Source organism: Raphanus sativus, chromosome 4, assembly GCF_000801105.2.
Source record: "Raphanus sativus cultivar WK10039 chromosome 4, ASM80110v3, whole genome shotgun sequence".
Taxonomy (NCBI): domain Eukaryota; kingdom Viridiplantae; phylum Streptophyta; class Magnoliopsida; order Brassicales; family Brassicaceae; genus Raphanus; species Raphanus sativus.
The window spans coordinates 25,156,947-25,173,856 of NC_079514.1; the positions used below are offsets into that span (position 1 = coordinate 25,156,947).

The 16,910-nt window shown below is 36.5% G+C and overlaps 1 protein-coding gene and 1 long non-coding RNA gene across 3 annotated transcripts; both read left to right on the forward strand.

Annotated features, from left to right (window-relative positions):
* Positions 1–5,978: 5,978 nt before the first annotated feature.
* On the forward strand, positions 5,979–7,155 carry LOC130511232 (uncharacterized). The gene is made up of 5 exons (XM_057008130.1): positions 5,979–6,143; positions 6,235–6,502; positions 6,647–6,719; positions 6,798–6,922; positions 7,001–7,155. The coding sequence occupies exons 1-5, from the start codon at positions 5,979–5,981 to the stop codon at positions 7,153–7,155; spliced, it is 786 nt and encodes a 261-aa protein (XP_056864110.1).
* Positions 7,156–14,211: 7,056 nt separating this feature from the next.
* Positions 14,212–16,005, forward strand: LOC130511518 (uncharacterized). 2 transcript variants are annotated; one of them, XR_008944997.1, is made up of 3 exons: positions 14,212–14,733; positions 14,811–14,950; positions 15,088–16,005. It is a non-coding gene; the product is annotated as an uncharacterized LOC130511518 (long non-coding RNA). The 2 variants fall into 2 exon arrangements; XR_008944996.1 differs by having other exon boundaries at positions 14,212–14,950.
* The last annotated feature ends 905 nt before the right edge of the window (positions 16,006–16,910 follow it).

Below are 16,910 nucleotides of genomic sequence, written 5' to 3' on the forward strand. Positions count from 1 at the left end.
CGAAATCGATGTCCGAAAGTCTCGGAAAAACATGAAAAATGTTAAAAGCCACCTCGAGAGACTAATTGTTAATCGAGAAACCTTAAGAAAAATTAAGTTCGAGATTCACCATCTCGAAATCAACTGCTAGAAACATTTTCTACACAAGGAAAAACCTACGGAAAACTAAAACGCGAGAAACACGAACACGCCAAAGGAACCGAGCAGCCAACACCGAGCGTGGCCGTGGCCGCCGGGCGGCTAGCCCCGTGCTGGCCGTGGCCGCCGGCGGCTAGCGCCCGTGCTGGCCGTGGCCGCCGGGCGGCTAGCCCCGTGCTGGCCGTGGCCGCCGGCGGCTAGCGCCCGTGCTGGCCGTGGCCGCCGGGCGGCTAAGCCCCGTGCTGGCCGTGGCCGCCGGCGGCTAGCGCCCGTGCTGGCCGTGGCCGCCGGGCGGCTAGCCCCGTGCTGGCCGTGGCCGCCGGCGGTTAGCGCCCGTGCTGGCCGTGGCCGCCGGGCGGCTAGCCCCGTGCTGGCCGTGGCCGCCGGGCGGCTAGCCCCGTGCTGGCCGTGGCCGCCGGCGGCTAGCGCCCGTGCTGGCCGTGGCCGCCGGGCGGCTAGCCCCGTGCTGGCCGTAGCCGCCGGCGGCTAGCGCCCGTGCCGGCCGTGGTCGCCGGGCGGCTAGCCCCGTGCTGGCTCGGGTCGTCGGACGGCTAGTCCTCGTGCGTAAATTCCAAACCTCCGGGTCGCCAGAAATCCGTGTTTCGCGACTTTCCGAGTCCTTGCAAGTAAAACTCCTTTTTCTGTTCCGGGATTTCTGAAAACTCCTAAGACATCAACGGATAGGAAGACTTCGTATAAAACGGTGATGGTTATCGTACAACACCATTCACCTCAGCAATGGATCGAAGATCTTCCAAAAGACTCGACATCCAAGTAGGAGCATCCTTTCAGAGAAATCGTAGAAAAACAGCGGAAGCCCGGAATGCGGCCCGAAAGGGACCAACTCCGATCGGACGACCAGTTTACGATTTTCTAAAAGGATAGATGCGACGGTTTACAATTATCTTCGCATGACAAATGGTAAACTTCCGAAAAGATAAATGTCAACTTTCCGAAAGGATAAATGTCAACTTTCCGAAAAGATAAATGTCAACTTTCCCGATAAACGCGAAAGCCGACGAAAATGGAAAAAGTCCAGCCCACGGTAGACTCAGCCCACCAAGGATAGACCGTCATATGGGAGTATATAAGCAATGCTAGGAGCAGAGGAAGGGGGATCCGAAATCAGAAGAAAGAAACCACCCCAGAGCAATTTAGAACTTAGGCGCTTATTTCCTTTTTAGCGAGCTGCGACTCAACTAGGTTAGATCTAGGATTCGAGACTAGCGACGATCGACAGCTCTTGCGGCCGAGATCTCGACCTGTTGTCCAAACGCTCTCCGCAGATTCGGAAATAAGATTCTTTCTTTTTGCTCTACTTATTTTGCGTATTTATTCTCAAATTAGACTTGTCTTAACTCTGTCGTGCGTGGCCCAGCAGATAGCCGGGATCCTCGGGGAAACTAGGTCAACTTAGTTTTCCTACGTTTTAACTTTACTAAAATCGACAGTGCGAATTTCGGTTCCCACACACACAAATAAAATTTATTTCACCTCACAACGTTTCCATATGATAAAAACACCAAAACCGAAAGTGAAAGGCAAACATCAAAACAGAAAGTGAAAGGCTTAGAACTTAATTTAGAACCTAATTTACATCAAAACTGAAACCGAAAGGTTTACAACATACTCTTCTTCTGTTTCTTGTGGGGATGTTCATCGTCCTCCAAACCTGTTCCCACATTTTATTCTTCTCCATATCCACTCTCACGCTCACAATAGTTCCTACTACAAGAGCTCTCTCCAACTCTCGACAGTTGCTCGGTTATTTGAACTATTTGTAATTCTTCGATGTCCTCCACATGCAAAATACTTCTCCTTTCCTCTCTATCCACTGATGTTAGATAAACAAACACATCTTCATCATCCAAAATATACGATCGCCTCTTAGGTTCCACTACCAATGGAATGTAACCCAAATTGAGCCTCTTCGTAAACGAATCTATTCCGATCTTCCTGCATATCCTCTCTTTCAACAACGAATAAATGATCTCCTCCAACGATGATGTATTAAAGGATATAGCATACAAACGAGCATCGGTTGGAATGCATTCATAATCATCTCCATCCTTAGAATAATGTCAATCATAATCAAAGTGTATGTTCGTCGAAAATGGACACATTGTCTGCAATAAAAACATTTAACCACTTAAAGTTATACTTGTTTTTTCAGTTATACCATTCACGTTATACTTGGTTACACAGTTACACCATCAAAGTTATACTTCGTTATACTTGGTTATACCATGTCACAGAGTTGTGTCAGTAACCAATTACTGATAAGCAAGAAAGAACGTCTAATCTTCGATTGAATCATCATAATACCCGACATTCAATCATTCATTTCCGATCCTCGATTAGTTCATGAAACCCAAATGAATAAGAATTTTTCAATTAAAACTATAAATTTGGAGTCGAGTCTTCAATTCAAAACCAAATTGTTATCAGCTTTGATTCCCGACATTCATTCAATTATGAGTTCGTCTATGGTGAGATACATACCCTGTATAACGGAATTAATAGCTCGATGATCCAGGATCCAAGCGACGAGATCGAGTTCGATTGCGAGGAAGAACAAAGAGGGAGGGAATGACGAAGTAAAGGAAGTATCGAGTATTCTATTTCATTCTATCGAGTCGATTCCGAGTCGACTCGGGAGGGGCGAGTGGAGGAGAGGAGAGAGAGATGAGAGTGGATCGATTTCGATTAATTTATGAGATTCTTAATTTATTCATTAAATTGGTCGGAGGTATTTTAGATATTAACCACATTCTTCAAGAGTATGAAAACATATAAGAGTATAGCAGATCACATGAGAGTATGGTAGATCACTTTTTGCCTCATTAAGAGTACCTGAGCACTTCACTCGTTTCTGAATGCGGTTCCTAGAGTTGAAATTATTAGCTCTTTTCCATTGAGACAGTTCTCGACGACAGACTGCTAATCGATCAACAAGTGAGGTAGCATCACTAGAACCAGACCAAGCATTGCGAACTGCTTCTTCAATACCCTCTTTACCAATCATTCTTTTGTCAAAATAGAATCTGCCTCTTCTTTTAACAGCTTCTTCTAAGACAAAAGATAACAAAATCGGCCTATGGTCAGAGGGCCACATCTCCAAATATTCCAAGCTTGATCGAGGGAAGAGTTGGAACTATTCATCGTTACCAAAGCTCCTGTCAAGACGGCACTGAACCATTCAACTACATAGACATTTATTTCGTTTTTTAAGATGCTTTTTTGTCTTCTAGCATGTGGAAAAACCAACAATACCCTTCTGCAATTACTTTCTTTCATCGATTATTTTTCTAATATAAAATCTTATCTCTTCTCTCTCTCTCTCTCTCTCTCTCTCTCTCTATTTTCCGTCAAAGTTGAATCAAACGCTCAGGTACTCCTGCCCGAAAAAAAGAGCTGAGATACTCCTGCCCGAAACTGCCCAGATTTAGAATTAAATAGGTCTTTATTTAAATACGAAAATTTATTAAAAGACCACATGGCCAACAGAAACTTGCATAATTACAACCCAACCAGGACCATTTCGCGGACCATCCAGACCCGATCTATGAAATTCAGATATCTTTCTCTATAACTTTCGAAATCTTTGTAAGAATTGTTGTGATTGTAAATATTGGTGAAACTGTACATCGTAATAAATCGTCAACAATATTCTGTATATAATACTAAGTTGAACTAAATTTAACTAAATCGCACTTTTAGATTTCAAATGTTTTATTATGTTATTTTTTGGACAGAGTTGTTGTTATTGATATATTTATTGAATTTTGAATTTAAAAAATAGTTTATATGATATAAATAGATTTTGGCCAAACTTAGAAATGTTGTACATATTTAATAAAAGTAGAAATGTTGTAAAAAGTAGAAATGTTGTAAAAGTTGATAAAACTAATCTCCAAATGGCTAGTGAAGTTTATTTGTTAAAATAAAAGTAGAAATGTAGTTAATTTGTTAATGATATATTGAAGTTAAAATATACAAAGATTAGTTTATAGAGAGAAACTAGAGGATTGAGACTAGAGACATTACATTAAGTCAAACATAGTGAAAGTAGATAAAACTACATGCCATAAACTCGAGAAATAAACACCACAACTAATCTTCAATTGGCCAGTTGGCAGCTGTCAAGTGAATTTCATTGCAGAAGTCCCAAACTTCACATTGCCAGAAACAACGATCGCACTTCCACTGTGTTCTTGATCCATTATAGGAGACTACAAACACCGGTTCTTCTATTGCGGAGCACCAGCAATCATTTGAGAAGATGGGATTCTTTATTCTTTCAATAACCACAACTAATCTTCAACCTCATAAACTCTTGAGGTTTGTCGTAACCCCAATGGCCTGAGGGTAGCTCAGTCTGGATCATGCAATTCATCCGATGAACAAACTCACGACTAAAGTTAGGATATTTGTGAAACAACCCTCCATCATCTACACTAAACGCTAAGTTCACCATTCCATCTACAAACTTGGCCAACACCAATCCTCTCTCAGCAGCAAGATGGATTTTCTCTCTTCCTTCATCAAGTAAATGAAGTTGAAAGAACTCATGCATACCTCGTAGGTAGATGGCCTCTGGATTACCGGCTTGGTATTCTTACAGCATTAACCTCATCAATCCAATCATTAAAGCCAATGAGATTAGCAGATTGGTAGAAGTAGTCGTCTCTGCCTATTTGATTGAACCCGGAGAAAGCAATTCTAGCACTACCGAAGTCTCGGATGTGGTTTGTTGCTACCTTTGAGAGAATCTTATGGAGGATGGAAGGAGGGACATATTCCAAGTTGAAGTTCGACATAGAGTACAAGGATGATGAAAAACTTGAGAGATATTCGTTTAATCGAGTAAATGGAAAGATTTACGTGTTATTTATAATAGAGATAAGATTGCATTTACTATCCCACTTAAGGGTGTGATTTGATAGACGGCTTAAGACACGACTTCTCACTGCAAGTACAGGGAATAAGAACAGTCGTATGTCAAGGAAAAATTTAGTGAAACTAAGTGATTTATGATTGTCTAAATTTATGAAACTAAGAAAAATTTAGTGTAGTTATATAGAACTATGTAAGAATTAACAAATTTAGATATTCTAAATAGAAGCAGAATCGAAAAATTAATTATACGGAGTGGATTATTTAATGATAACAAACAGTATAAGAAATAATAATTGAAATATTTAGTTTGAGAAAAATCTGTCATTTCATGATTTATGACCTGATTTATGACCATAGCGTCGTGACCCTTGATATTTGCAACGCTACACGACTTCTCACGGACGCTTCTGACAGTTTAAGTGAAACTAACTGATATTAATTGTCTAAATTTATGAAACTAAGTAAAATTATATTGAATTTATAGTGTAAATATATGGAACTATGTAAAAATTAAAAAAATTAGGTATTATATTGTTTTATATTTTGAAAATAAATATAATATTATGGATTATTTACTTTTTTGGTAGGATTATGAATTATTTACCGAGCAAGCAATAAAAGAGATCATAAAAATGGTTGAGAAAAATCCAGTAATTAATGGTATTGATGGACAGAGGAGAGAGTAATCAATGAAGTAATTAATCGATTGAAAAAGTCTCTAATAATAATCATTACACTCGCGACTCTACACTACACTTGCATTGAAACCAAACGTGAAACGTCACAACACTACACCGAGTTAGTTAAACTACACATCTTCATCATCACCATTGCATTTAATTAAACTCCAACTCTGCAAAATCTCTCATTTCATCTCATATCCGAGTTCTATCTTCTCTTCTTTCATCTCTGAGTGAAATTCTCTCATCTCTACAAACAAGATGACAGACTACTACAATAAGCTTTCCCAGATTTCCGAGGCTTCTTATAACCCCGACGTCAAGGCTTGGCGTTTCAGAGTCAAAGTACACAGGGTCTACCCTCTCTATTCATCGGTTACCAACAGGGTTATGCCTTTCTATTCCTATGTCCTAGCAGATGAAGATGTAAGTGTTTTTTCATTATCTCTCAAGTTTTTCATCATCTCTCAAGTTTTTCATCATCATTTAACTTGATCCTTGTACTTTATTTATGTAGGGGTGCAAGATGGAGATGACCGTTTATGGGGATTATGAAAGTTTTAGAGGCCTCGAAAACAAGGAGGGAGAATGGGTGGAAATCTTTCGGGTAGGAGTTGAACGTTCCTGTGTAGGTTTCAATGCAACTAACTCTCGGTTCAGACTAACTGCTTCGCGACTCACACAAGTCCGCATGATCGATCCTCTGAACAATCGGCTTTTCATGGACTTCAAGAACATCCATGCAATCCCTCACATGTCCCACAGGGAACGAAACTATCCCATAGGTATGAATGCTGCTAAAATAAATATATTCACATATAGTCACATATTTAGTTTCAGAACTTTGTATGACTCTGTAGATGTAAGTGAAACTAAGTGAAACGAACTGATTTAGTTGAGTTACACTTATATGGTATATACAATTGGAGTGGTCTTCAATACCGAAGCCCGTTTCGATGACCTTGCAAGACCAACGATGATTTTTTACATAAGGGACAACATGTAAGTAGAAAGTAACATATGATTCAAGCAAAATTTATTTATATTGTAATTGACACACGTTTTCTTTATTCTGAATAGTGACAGCCAGATTAAATGTGTGGCAACTGGCAAGCAGGCCTATGCCTTCCGGGATGGTCTTGAAAATGTGGAAGGTGGACAGGTGATTGTGGCCCTTAAGATGTGGAAGGTCTGCAAGTGTTGGAGTAAGTGTAGTTTCTGTGGCTAGTTTTGAATATGATAGTGGACTAAAACGTTTACTAAAATCATTTACATTAATACAGATTTATTTGATCCTCCTGATCTATGGCTTGAGACCGAAGGTGGACTTTCAGACTTCAGGTTCAATCCGCGTTTGACCGAGGTTGAGGACTTCAGCCAGTCTCTACTAAACAGCGACCCTTATGTTCAAAAATATGGGATTGAAGGTCTTGTGTAAATCGTGTTGTTCTCACTTTTATGGTCTTGTGAAAATCTCGTTGTTTCAACTTGTTTCACTTAATCGTTTGAACTTTTGGTTTCACTCAATCTCACTTGTTTCAACTTTTGGTTTCACTTAATCCCTTGTTCCAACTTTTTCGATAGATCAAACCCCATGGTTGTTCAACTTCGCATAACTTAGAAAAACATAGCTTAGCAATAACAGTTACTTTTTCGATAGATCAAACAACGATTGTTCAACTTCGCATAACTTAAAAAAAACATAGCTTAGCAATAACAGTTAGTTATAGGAATTGGAATTCTCTTAGGAATTTCAATTACTTTTTGTACATCATAATTCCTAGAACTAAAACGATGGTAAGAAGAACACAACCTCCTGATATCTTTATCATGGGCATCTTTTTGGGACCTTCGCGGATATCTCCTTCGTTCCTTATTGTTGCTTTGAGACTCTGAACTTCTTCTTCGAGTATTCGAACTTGGTAGTCCAGCTGCTGTATCTCATCGGTGAAGGCTTCGTCAACCCATTTGAAGACATGATTGTCGTTCTCGAGCCACATGATTTTTTTTTTAAACGAGTAAGCGTGATTCATAAGCGTTCCATATGTAAACAACAAACGGATGTACCCTCTGTGAAGCCGTAGAGCGACACCGATAATACCGGCGATATGGGTTTGCCGAGCTTCTGGAGATGAGCTCGGTGACGCCAACCCCGCACCAACACCTACTAGGTATCCCCGGAGTTCGTACCCGTCTCCGACCACCGGTCGTGGATGATGAAGCGGCGGACATCTAGGTTTTGGGAGGGGAGGGAGTGAGGTCGAGGAGAGAGAGGAGAGAGACTTAGGGAAGAGAGAGAAAACGAAGATATCAAATGGGGAAAACCTAAAAAAAGGGTGTTTAATACTTCGATTGAACGATTTTGGGGTTTTAGTAAATTGGGAAGAAGGAAATTAGAAATTCGAAAAGCTGAGCGGGAAAATTAATCCCAGGGTTTTTTCTGTTGTAAGTTTCACCAAGTACTCAGTTTTACAGAAAGCGTTAAAGTTGCACTTTTTAATTATTTCTATTTATCTTAGTTATACTCTACTTAAATTAATGATTTTGTGGTTATACCAATGCAATTATGTTTCCTAAGTTCATTTCCCATACGATCACGTACATATAAACTTGATTTCGTGCCATAGAGTTATCAAATCTAACTCAGTCAGTTTCAACGATAAAGCTATGACAACACATTGTATTTCCTATACGATTGCTACGAGCAATGAGATGGAATTTTAATAATTTTAATAATTCTTATTAAATCATAATTAACATAACACTACTAATAAACTAAAAGCGTACTACTTCCATGACTTATAAAATTAAATTAAAAACTTTAGAATTTACAATCATGTTATTTAGTTTACATAACATAGTTATACCAGTTTCACTTAGTTATACAACACACAAATAAAATTTATTTCACCTCACAACGTTCCCATATGATAAAAACACCAAAACCGAAAGTGAAAGGCAAACATCAAAACAGAAAGTGAAAGGCTTAGAACTTAATTTAGAACCTAATTTACATCAAAACTGAAACCGAAAGGTTTACAACATACTCTTCTTCTGTTTCTTGTGGGGATGTTCATCGTCCTCCAAACCTGTTCCCACATTTTCTTCTTCTCCATATCCACTCTCACGCTCACAATAGTTCCTACTACAAGAGCTCTCTCTAATTCTCGACAGTTGCTCGGTTATTTGAACTATTTGTAATTCTTCGATGTCCTCCACATGCAAAATACTTCTCCTTTCCTCTCTATCCACTGATGTTAGATAAACAAACACATCTTCATCATCCAAAATATACGATTGCCTCTTAGGTTCCACTACCAATGGAATGTAACCCAAATTGAGCCTCTTCGTAAACGGATCTATTCCGATCTTCCTGCATATCCTCTCTTTCAACAACGAATAAGTGATCTCCTCCAACGATGATGTATTAAAGGATATAGCATACAAACGAGCATCGGTTGGAATCCATTCATAATCATCTCCATCCTTAGAATAATGTCCATCATAATCAAAGTGTATGTTCGTCGAAAATGGACACATTGTCTGCAATAAAAACATTTAACCACTTAAAGTTATACTTGTTTTTTCAGTTATACCATTCACGTTATACTTGGTTACACAGTTACACCATCAAAGTTATACTTCGTTATACTTGGTTATACCATGTCACAGAGTTGTGTCAGTAACCAATTACTGATAAGCAAGCAAGAACGTCTAATCTTCGATTGAATCATCATAATACCCGACATTCAATCATTGCTTTCCGATCCTCGATTAGTTCATGAAACCCAAATGAATAAGAATTTTTCAATTAAAACTATAAATTTGGAGTCGAGTCTTCAATTCAAAACCAAATTGTTATCAGCTTTGATTCCCGACATTCATTCAATTATGAGTTCGTCTATGGTGAGATACATACCATGTATAACGGAATTAATAGCTCGATGATCCAGGATCCAAGCGACGAGATCGAGTTCGATTGCGAGGAAGAACAAAGAGGGAGGGAATGACGAAGTAAAGGAAGTATCGAGTATTCTATTTCATTCTATCGAGTCGATTCCGAGTCGACTCGGGAGGGGCGAGTGGAGGAGAGGAGAGAGAGATGAGAGTGGATCGATTTCGATTAATTTATGAGATTCTTAATTTATTCATTAAATTGGTCGGGGGTATTTTAGATATTAACCACATTTTTCAAGAGTATGAAAACAGATAAGAGTATAGCAGATCACATGAGAGTATGGTAGATCACTTTTTGCCTCATTAAGAGTACCTGAGCACTTCACTCGTCAAAGTTTCAGAATCTCTTCAAAGTTATGATTTCTATTCAAATTGTGGGATCCCTCAGATCTTAGTATTTTGTTGATGAGATTCAGCATCTGAGATTTCAATATCATCTTGTTTAGATTTTTTTTTCTCTGAGTTTTTTTATTGCTTACGATCAAACTCTCTTGTAGATGAAAACTTCGTTGGTCCTAGATTGAATCTAAAGTGGCTACAAAATATATGATTAGATGATTCAGTCAAATAGATTCATCATCATCCTCGTCACAAAAGTTCTTAACATATATTTTTGATCTACAAAATTTTTTTTTACCCTCTCTCTCTTGAATCAGAGCTTAGAGATGTTGTTGGGTTTTTGGAATCTCTGAGAAACAATGATAAATCTATCTTTTGATAATATCAAGATGCTGGTTTCATCTTTCTCCCCTGCCGCCGGCTACGTCGTGAGACACTTGGTGCTGTGTTGAATCGATAATGAAGTCATGACTACAAGAGATTCCCTTCCTGAGCTCTTCCTGATTTATTATGTTTCAAAAAATATCCAGTTTCAATGCGTTTAAGAATCATTTAGATGTTAGTGTTACTGGAATCGACAAAGTTCAGTCCTTTGCCCTTTGGAGACCTCTGCAAGTCCATGGCAGTGAAAGAGAAGATGATGAAGCGGAAGATGTTATAGTTACTGTTGAAAGCAGTGACCTTTTTATTCATGTGGTTCGTTGTACAAAAGAGATGATAAAAGCAGTGACCTTTTTATTCATGTGGTTCGTCCACCTTATATGTTATCCATGTGTACATCAAATATATTGTACATCAAGTTACATTGTACATCAAATATGTTGGTATAAGCTGTCTGCTTCAAGCTCTTACCATCTGTTGTCTCAAGCTAACATCCATCAAAGAAGAGTTCGTCCATGAAGTCCATATTTTGCTCAAGTAGATGATCTATTATCATCACCACTTCTTTCTGGACACAAGTAGGTGATGGAGGGTAATGCTACTCTATTTTAATCTCCACCATGTGGGCGTGCAGAATCTTTCCCCAAAAACAAAGTGGACCCGTTTTATACCAGCCAATAAGATTTATCCACTGTTCTTAGATTTACACACTTCAATTTGAAAAGAAAAAAAAACACCTGCAGTTGAAAAGAAGAAATAAAGATCCTTTGCTTCTCTGTTTTCTTCTGCAAAAAGAAACAAAGCTCGTAATAGAGATAGAGAAGAGAAAAGGAAGTTGAAGTTGTGGTTTTCAAAGAGCTGAGATGTTTGTTCTATCTCAATGATGTAGTTTCTCTTGGTTTAATATATAGTTACAGTTGAAAGCAGTGACCTTTTTATTCATGTGGTTCGCTGTACAGAGGAGATGATAAAAGCAGAGGACATTCACCTGAGCCCCTTTATTTTGTCATCTAGACTGTACCTTAATCACCTTATATGTTATCCATGTGTGCATCAAATATATTTGTACATCAAGTTACATTGTACATGTGTACACCAAATTTATTTGTTTACTTTTTCATTTTTCCCAATAATAATTAGGCTAAGCATATTGATGTACGTGTTGTAAACTTCTCTCGTTTGTTTCAAATTTGTTAGTTATTCACAAGTTATTGTAAATCTAAGAAAATGTATACGTGGGAAATTGTACACTTGAATATTGAATATTGTACATGTGGATAGCTAAAAGTATGTGTCCATGTCAAATGTTCTCTATATCGCTGGCTCTTCTGTTTTTTTTTTTCATGGCAGAGCCTCATCAGTGTGCCATGCTCGTTTCGGATGCGACTCTGTTGAGTTAAAACCGGGTTGTTTTTTTGTGAAGATTGGGCTTTAGTCTTACATGGGTTTTGGAGTTAAATAAAGAAGATTAGCTTAATCTTCTTAAAGCCCAAACAATAAAAGGAAATAACGTAAGGCAAAGGAAATTGTGGTTCCTTGTAGAGTCGGTTACGGATACGTTATATAAAGAAGGAGAAGTCACAGCTCAAGATCTAACACAAAAGAAAGAGACACGTGAGAACATAAGAGAGGAAGTAAGATCAAGAGAGAAGGATATAAAGCTTTAGAGAAGTTCGAGTCTTCGTCTACCAAGAAGTATTCCTTAGATCTTTGTTACTCTTGTTATCGTCTCTTGTATCTGTACACAAAGAAAACGCGAGTTAGCGTTTGTATAATCTTTGATTGATAGTAGAAGTTGTGGGAGACGGTTCCCACCCTAGAGGTACCGCAAGGGAACTGGGTTAAAAATCTTGTGTCATTAGTTTCTATATTATCTCAAATCTCATAAGTTCTAAAGCACTTAGGCGGAAGTAAAAACCCTAACATGTTTGATTCCTTGATGAAAAACGCACATTTAAGCCGCCGCGTTGATGGGATCTAAATTGGTCGATCTAAAATCAATGGTCTCAAAGGGTTCAAATTCACGGTGGTTATGGCTATGGAGATAACAAAATGTAAAAGAAGACGAAACTGAGACCTGGCTGTACTACAACCTCTCCGTGACCAGTAGTTTTTTTTCTGTAAGGGGATATTCCAGAAATTCAAAGGTCACCCATCAGAAGCCAGAGAGAGATTTAGGAAGAGAGAAAGAGAGAAAAGAGGAAAAAAAAAGAGAGAAAGAGAGAGGGAGGGAGAGAGAAAGGAGATCGGACACAAAAAAAGATTGGATTTAATTAGTTTTTTTTGGATTTAATTAGTTAAGACCCATCTAATTTAGAAATGAGGGATATCTTTGTACTAAACCATTCAAAAAGTGTCCTTGTAGCCCAATGTGACTTGTTGCCCAAACTCATAAACTGACCCAAACCGTAAATCTCTCATAATATAATCTCTTTATATTACTAAAATGATACTCGACCATGTCATTAACCGTCAGTGTCGTTACGTTTTTAATTACACAATCACGACTTATATAGTATAATAATAATAATATAATCTCTTTATATTATTAAATTTTAATGAGCAGTGATATTATATGTACTTAGTATAGGAAACAAATGACTATTTAATAAAAGTTGTGAGAATGATTCTCATAATGACACATAAGCAATGATATTCTTGTTAATCATACATGGAGATCAACAAGTAGTAAAAGGGGAATATCCTCCCCACTAAAGCTATACACGTCGATTGATATATTTAACCAACCAGAGAACATTATTTTTCCACGTCATTCCAGGTTTTAACCAATATAAAACCGGGCCGTGCGTATGGGCCATTACTAATATCCAGTGCCAATACGAAACCCATCTCAGCGATACCAAATCTCCCATGAAAATCATTATCTTTTTTTTGACAAAAAGAAAGTCATTATCTTGGCGACTCTTCTTCTTTTTCATCGTCGTTTCGAATCACAACAATTCGCTGTTATCACAACTCACTCTGCATCGTTCAATCATGTTCTTTAATACTTCATGTTTTCGTTTCAACTCCCTTTGTTTACCCTCCTATATAAATCATCCCATCAAATTTTTGATCCAAGCAAACTACTCTTGAAAGATCTCTCCAAACGTGTACTCTGTAAATATTGAAGGAATCTTTTTCTTTGATCACTGTTTTGGTCCAAGGTAGACATATTCAGTAACGGAGAAATAGTCAGTTTTAGTGAAACGAAACGATATCAACAGACAATGCGTTTGAGAAATGATAGACTTTTCGCAGACGATTATAAAATCATATTTATGGATCTTACCAGCAAGATTAGAGGCGAGATCCAGAACGGCAGTCTTGGACATGAAAATATGTACGGAGAGATTAATTGGTATTATTTCTCAGAAGATTAGGTCCCTCTCAGTTGCATTCACTACAAGAAAAATGTGTTTTAATAGCAGACCAGGATAGCGTTTTTTTACGATTGTGCTATGGTTGATATACCCGTGTTTTTAAGATAGCGTTTGCATATTTGGAAACGCTATGATAGAGTGATATATTTAGAAACGCTATGATAGCTTATGTTTTAATAGCAATAAAAAGCTGTCTTTAGCTTTTTAAATCTTTAAACCCTAAACTTTAAACACAAACTTAAAAATATAATATTCTCATACTATAATTTCAGATCTTAAACTAAACTCACAACTTAACGGTTCATCCACTAAAATATAAAATACAACCATAACACACAATTATATAAGCATCAATTTACATTTATAAATGTGAAACAATAACTTAAATATAATTTATATGTTTTAAAAATGATTTTTTCAAAAATACATGTATAGGTTTAAGCATGGTTTAAGTTATTGGTTTATTTGGTTTAGTCCTTTTTCATTTAATTAGATTTTTTTATATTTTTGTAAACTAATTTAATTATAAATTATTTTATATAATAAAAAATTAAATATATAAACGAGTTTAAATTTTAATTATGTTTTTAATTTTTTTTAATTTTTTTTATAATAGAAATAATAATGAAAATTATACGTTATTAAAAAATATTTAATTGAAGATAGAAAAGCGCTATCCTAGCAAGAGAAAAGATAGCAGTGCTAAAAACCGTTATCTAAAGTGCTTGACCTATTATCACGGGCAATGATACAGCGTTTCTTAAACCGATATCGTATCGATAGATAGCGTTTTTCGTCCGCTAGTAAAAGCTATTTTTCTTGTAGTGATTCAGATAAAAGTACTCATCACCAAGGTGAAAACTCATCAGAAGGCTGCATCTTATGTTGACAAAAACCTTTCTGAAGTGAGTGCTAGCCGCTAGGGTATTGCCACATCGTTCCAGCTCCACGGGGAGGTAATAATCGTTTAGCCATTATAGTTGTAAAAGTATAGTAATTTTACTTTTTGGTTTTGATGGCCAAATGGTCTTAGTTGTCAACTACCATTTAGAAGAGACACAAGAGAGAGAAGACTGTGAAGGTGGAGAGAGAAAATCTTCTTGAGTGAGAGTGAGGCAAGAAAAGGAACTTGCTGTTGGAAACGAACTTCGGAATGGACCGGCTCCTACACAAGTAAGTTATAATTTCTTTCCTACTCACTACTTATACTTCGCTCAATAAAGGTCACACTATTACTTAGTCTATGCAAAGAAAATCAATACTCTTTAGTTCACTGCAACAATCTTCATACTAAGACATAATATTTGCAGAAATTTCTGAATCAACTGACGTGAATTAACGTATTACATAGAAGTAACAATTTCAAGAGGCATGGCGGAAAACGTCTGCTTACTCTGGTTGAGATTAAGACAACATAGGGCGCAAAGCTTTCATGTAGAGAATCGAGACGAATGATGCTTATTCGTTCTTATTCTTGGATCTCTGAAGAAAGAAGAAACTTCCTTTTTATTTAACCACAACTACTTATCAAATCTGTGAAAGCGGTGGGAAATTGGGTTCGTTGGTTATGGAACAATGAGGGGTTACTCGAGCAGGGATCTCGGTCTTAAGGATTTTGAGTGGGTCATACCCATTCTTTCTGGTCGATAGAACGGATCAATATGACTCGACAAGTGATTGCTGAAGCCAAAGAGCCATTTTACCAATATGGTGCTTCAGCGATGCAAATGAAATTCCAGGGTCTAATGCTTACATTACTGGACTAATTATTATCAGTGGAATGACTCTGTTTCCTTCTACCCTCTAGGTCACAAAGATATATTGTATCTTCAAGAATTTTATGTTGGCTATGTTTGATGTCTTTTTGGTGTTTGGTTTGTTTGAAGTAGGGATAACAAGACCGTTGATAAGGACGGTGGTGATTCCATTGAAGGATCTGTATACAGAGGTTGTTTTGAATGATCCAAAGAAGATCACTCTAGCTGTTATTGGTTTCTTTAATAGGAGCTTTCAAGTGCTTGCGCCATGGCCTCTGCTTTGTATTGGGAGAAGAGTCATGTAGATTAGTTTTTTTTTTTGGAAGGTGATGCGTAGTGTGCAGAGAGAGATGTGTAGTATTAAATTTCAATGGTTGTCTATGTTGTATTGTATGGTTTAAAATTCTTTGAGGAAACCCTGTAAAAGTGTTTGGTTGTTAATTTTATCAAAGATGAAAAAATATTTTAAAATGTAGAAAGGTGTATCATGTTGCGAGTCTGAGCGTGTGGCTAGCTGATATTGGATTAGTGGTCTTCGAGGTAGCTTTCACGTTGCTATATCGGAGAAGTAACAACATAAGACAATGAGAAAAGAGACAGAAACATGAATGCATTCTATTGTTGTTCAAAAAAAAAATGCATTCTATTAAAGACGGTTTAAGTTCAATTAACCTACAGAATACAGATACATACTATTTTGTACCATCAAAACTCCATATTACTTTTTTGAATATTTATTGTCTTCCATCTATTTTTATTACTTTATATTATGTTATACCAAAAAAATCACAAACATTGTATCAATAATATTGTTCACTAAGTTATTTAAAAGTTTTAAAATTTAAATTATATTTAAAAATAAAGTTTTGTTAATTTTAAATTTTATTATATGCTTAAAGTATTTAATTTTTAATTTTAGTTTAATTTTATGTAAAATTAAGATAAAATAACAATTTTATTTATATTTAAATTTAATAATATATATGTATATATATTATAATCTTGAAATATTTTTATTATTATATGAAATTAAGAGAAAATTTTTAAGTATATAACTTTCAAAAGGTAATAAACAAATAATATTTTTAAAGTATATAGGTACTAAAAGGAAACTAATGGTATTGGGAATCGAAATTACAATTTTTAAAAACGGCATAAAATTTTGAAGAATTTTTTAGTAATAAACATTATATTAAAAAAGATAATTAAATAATATTTTCAGAAGTATAAATATTATTATTTTGTGTTTCTACTATAATACTATTTAATATTATATTAGTGATTATATATGAGTTATTACCATATTTAAAAACAAAAATACGAAAAATATATATCAACATTAAATGTAAATGTACATGTCATAATTAGTTTCAAAA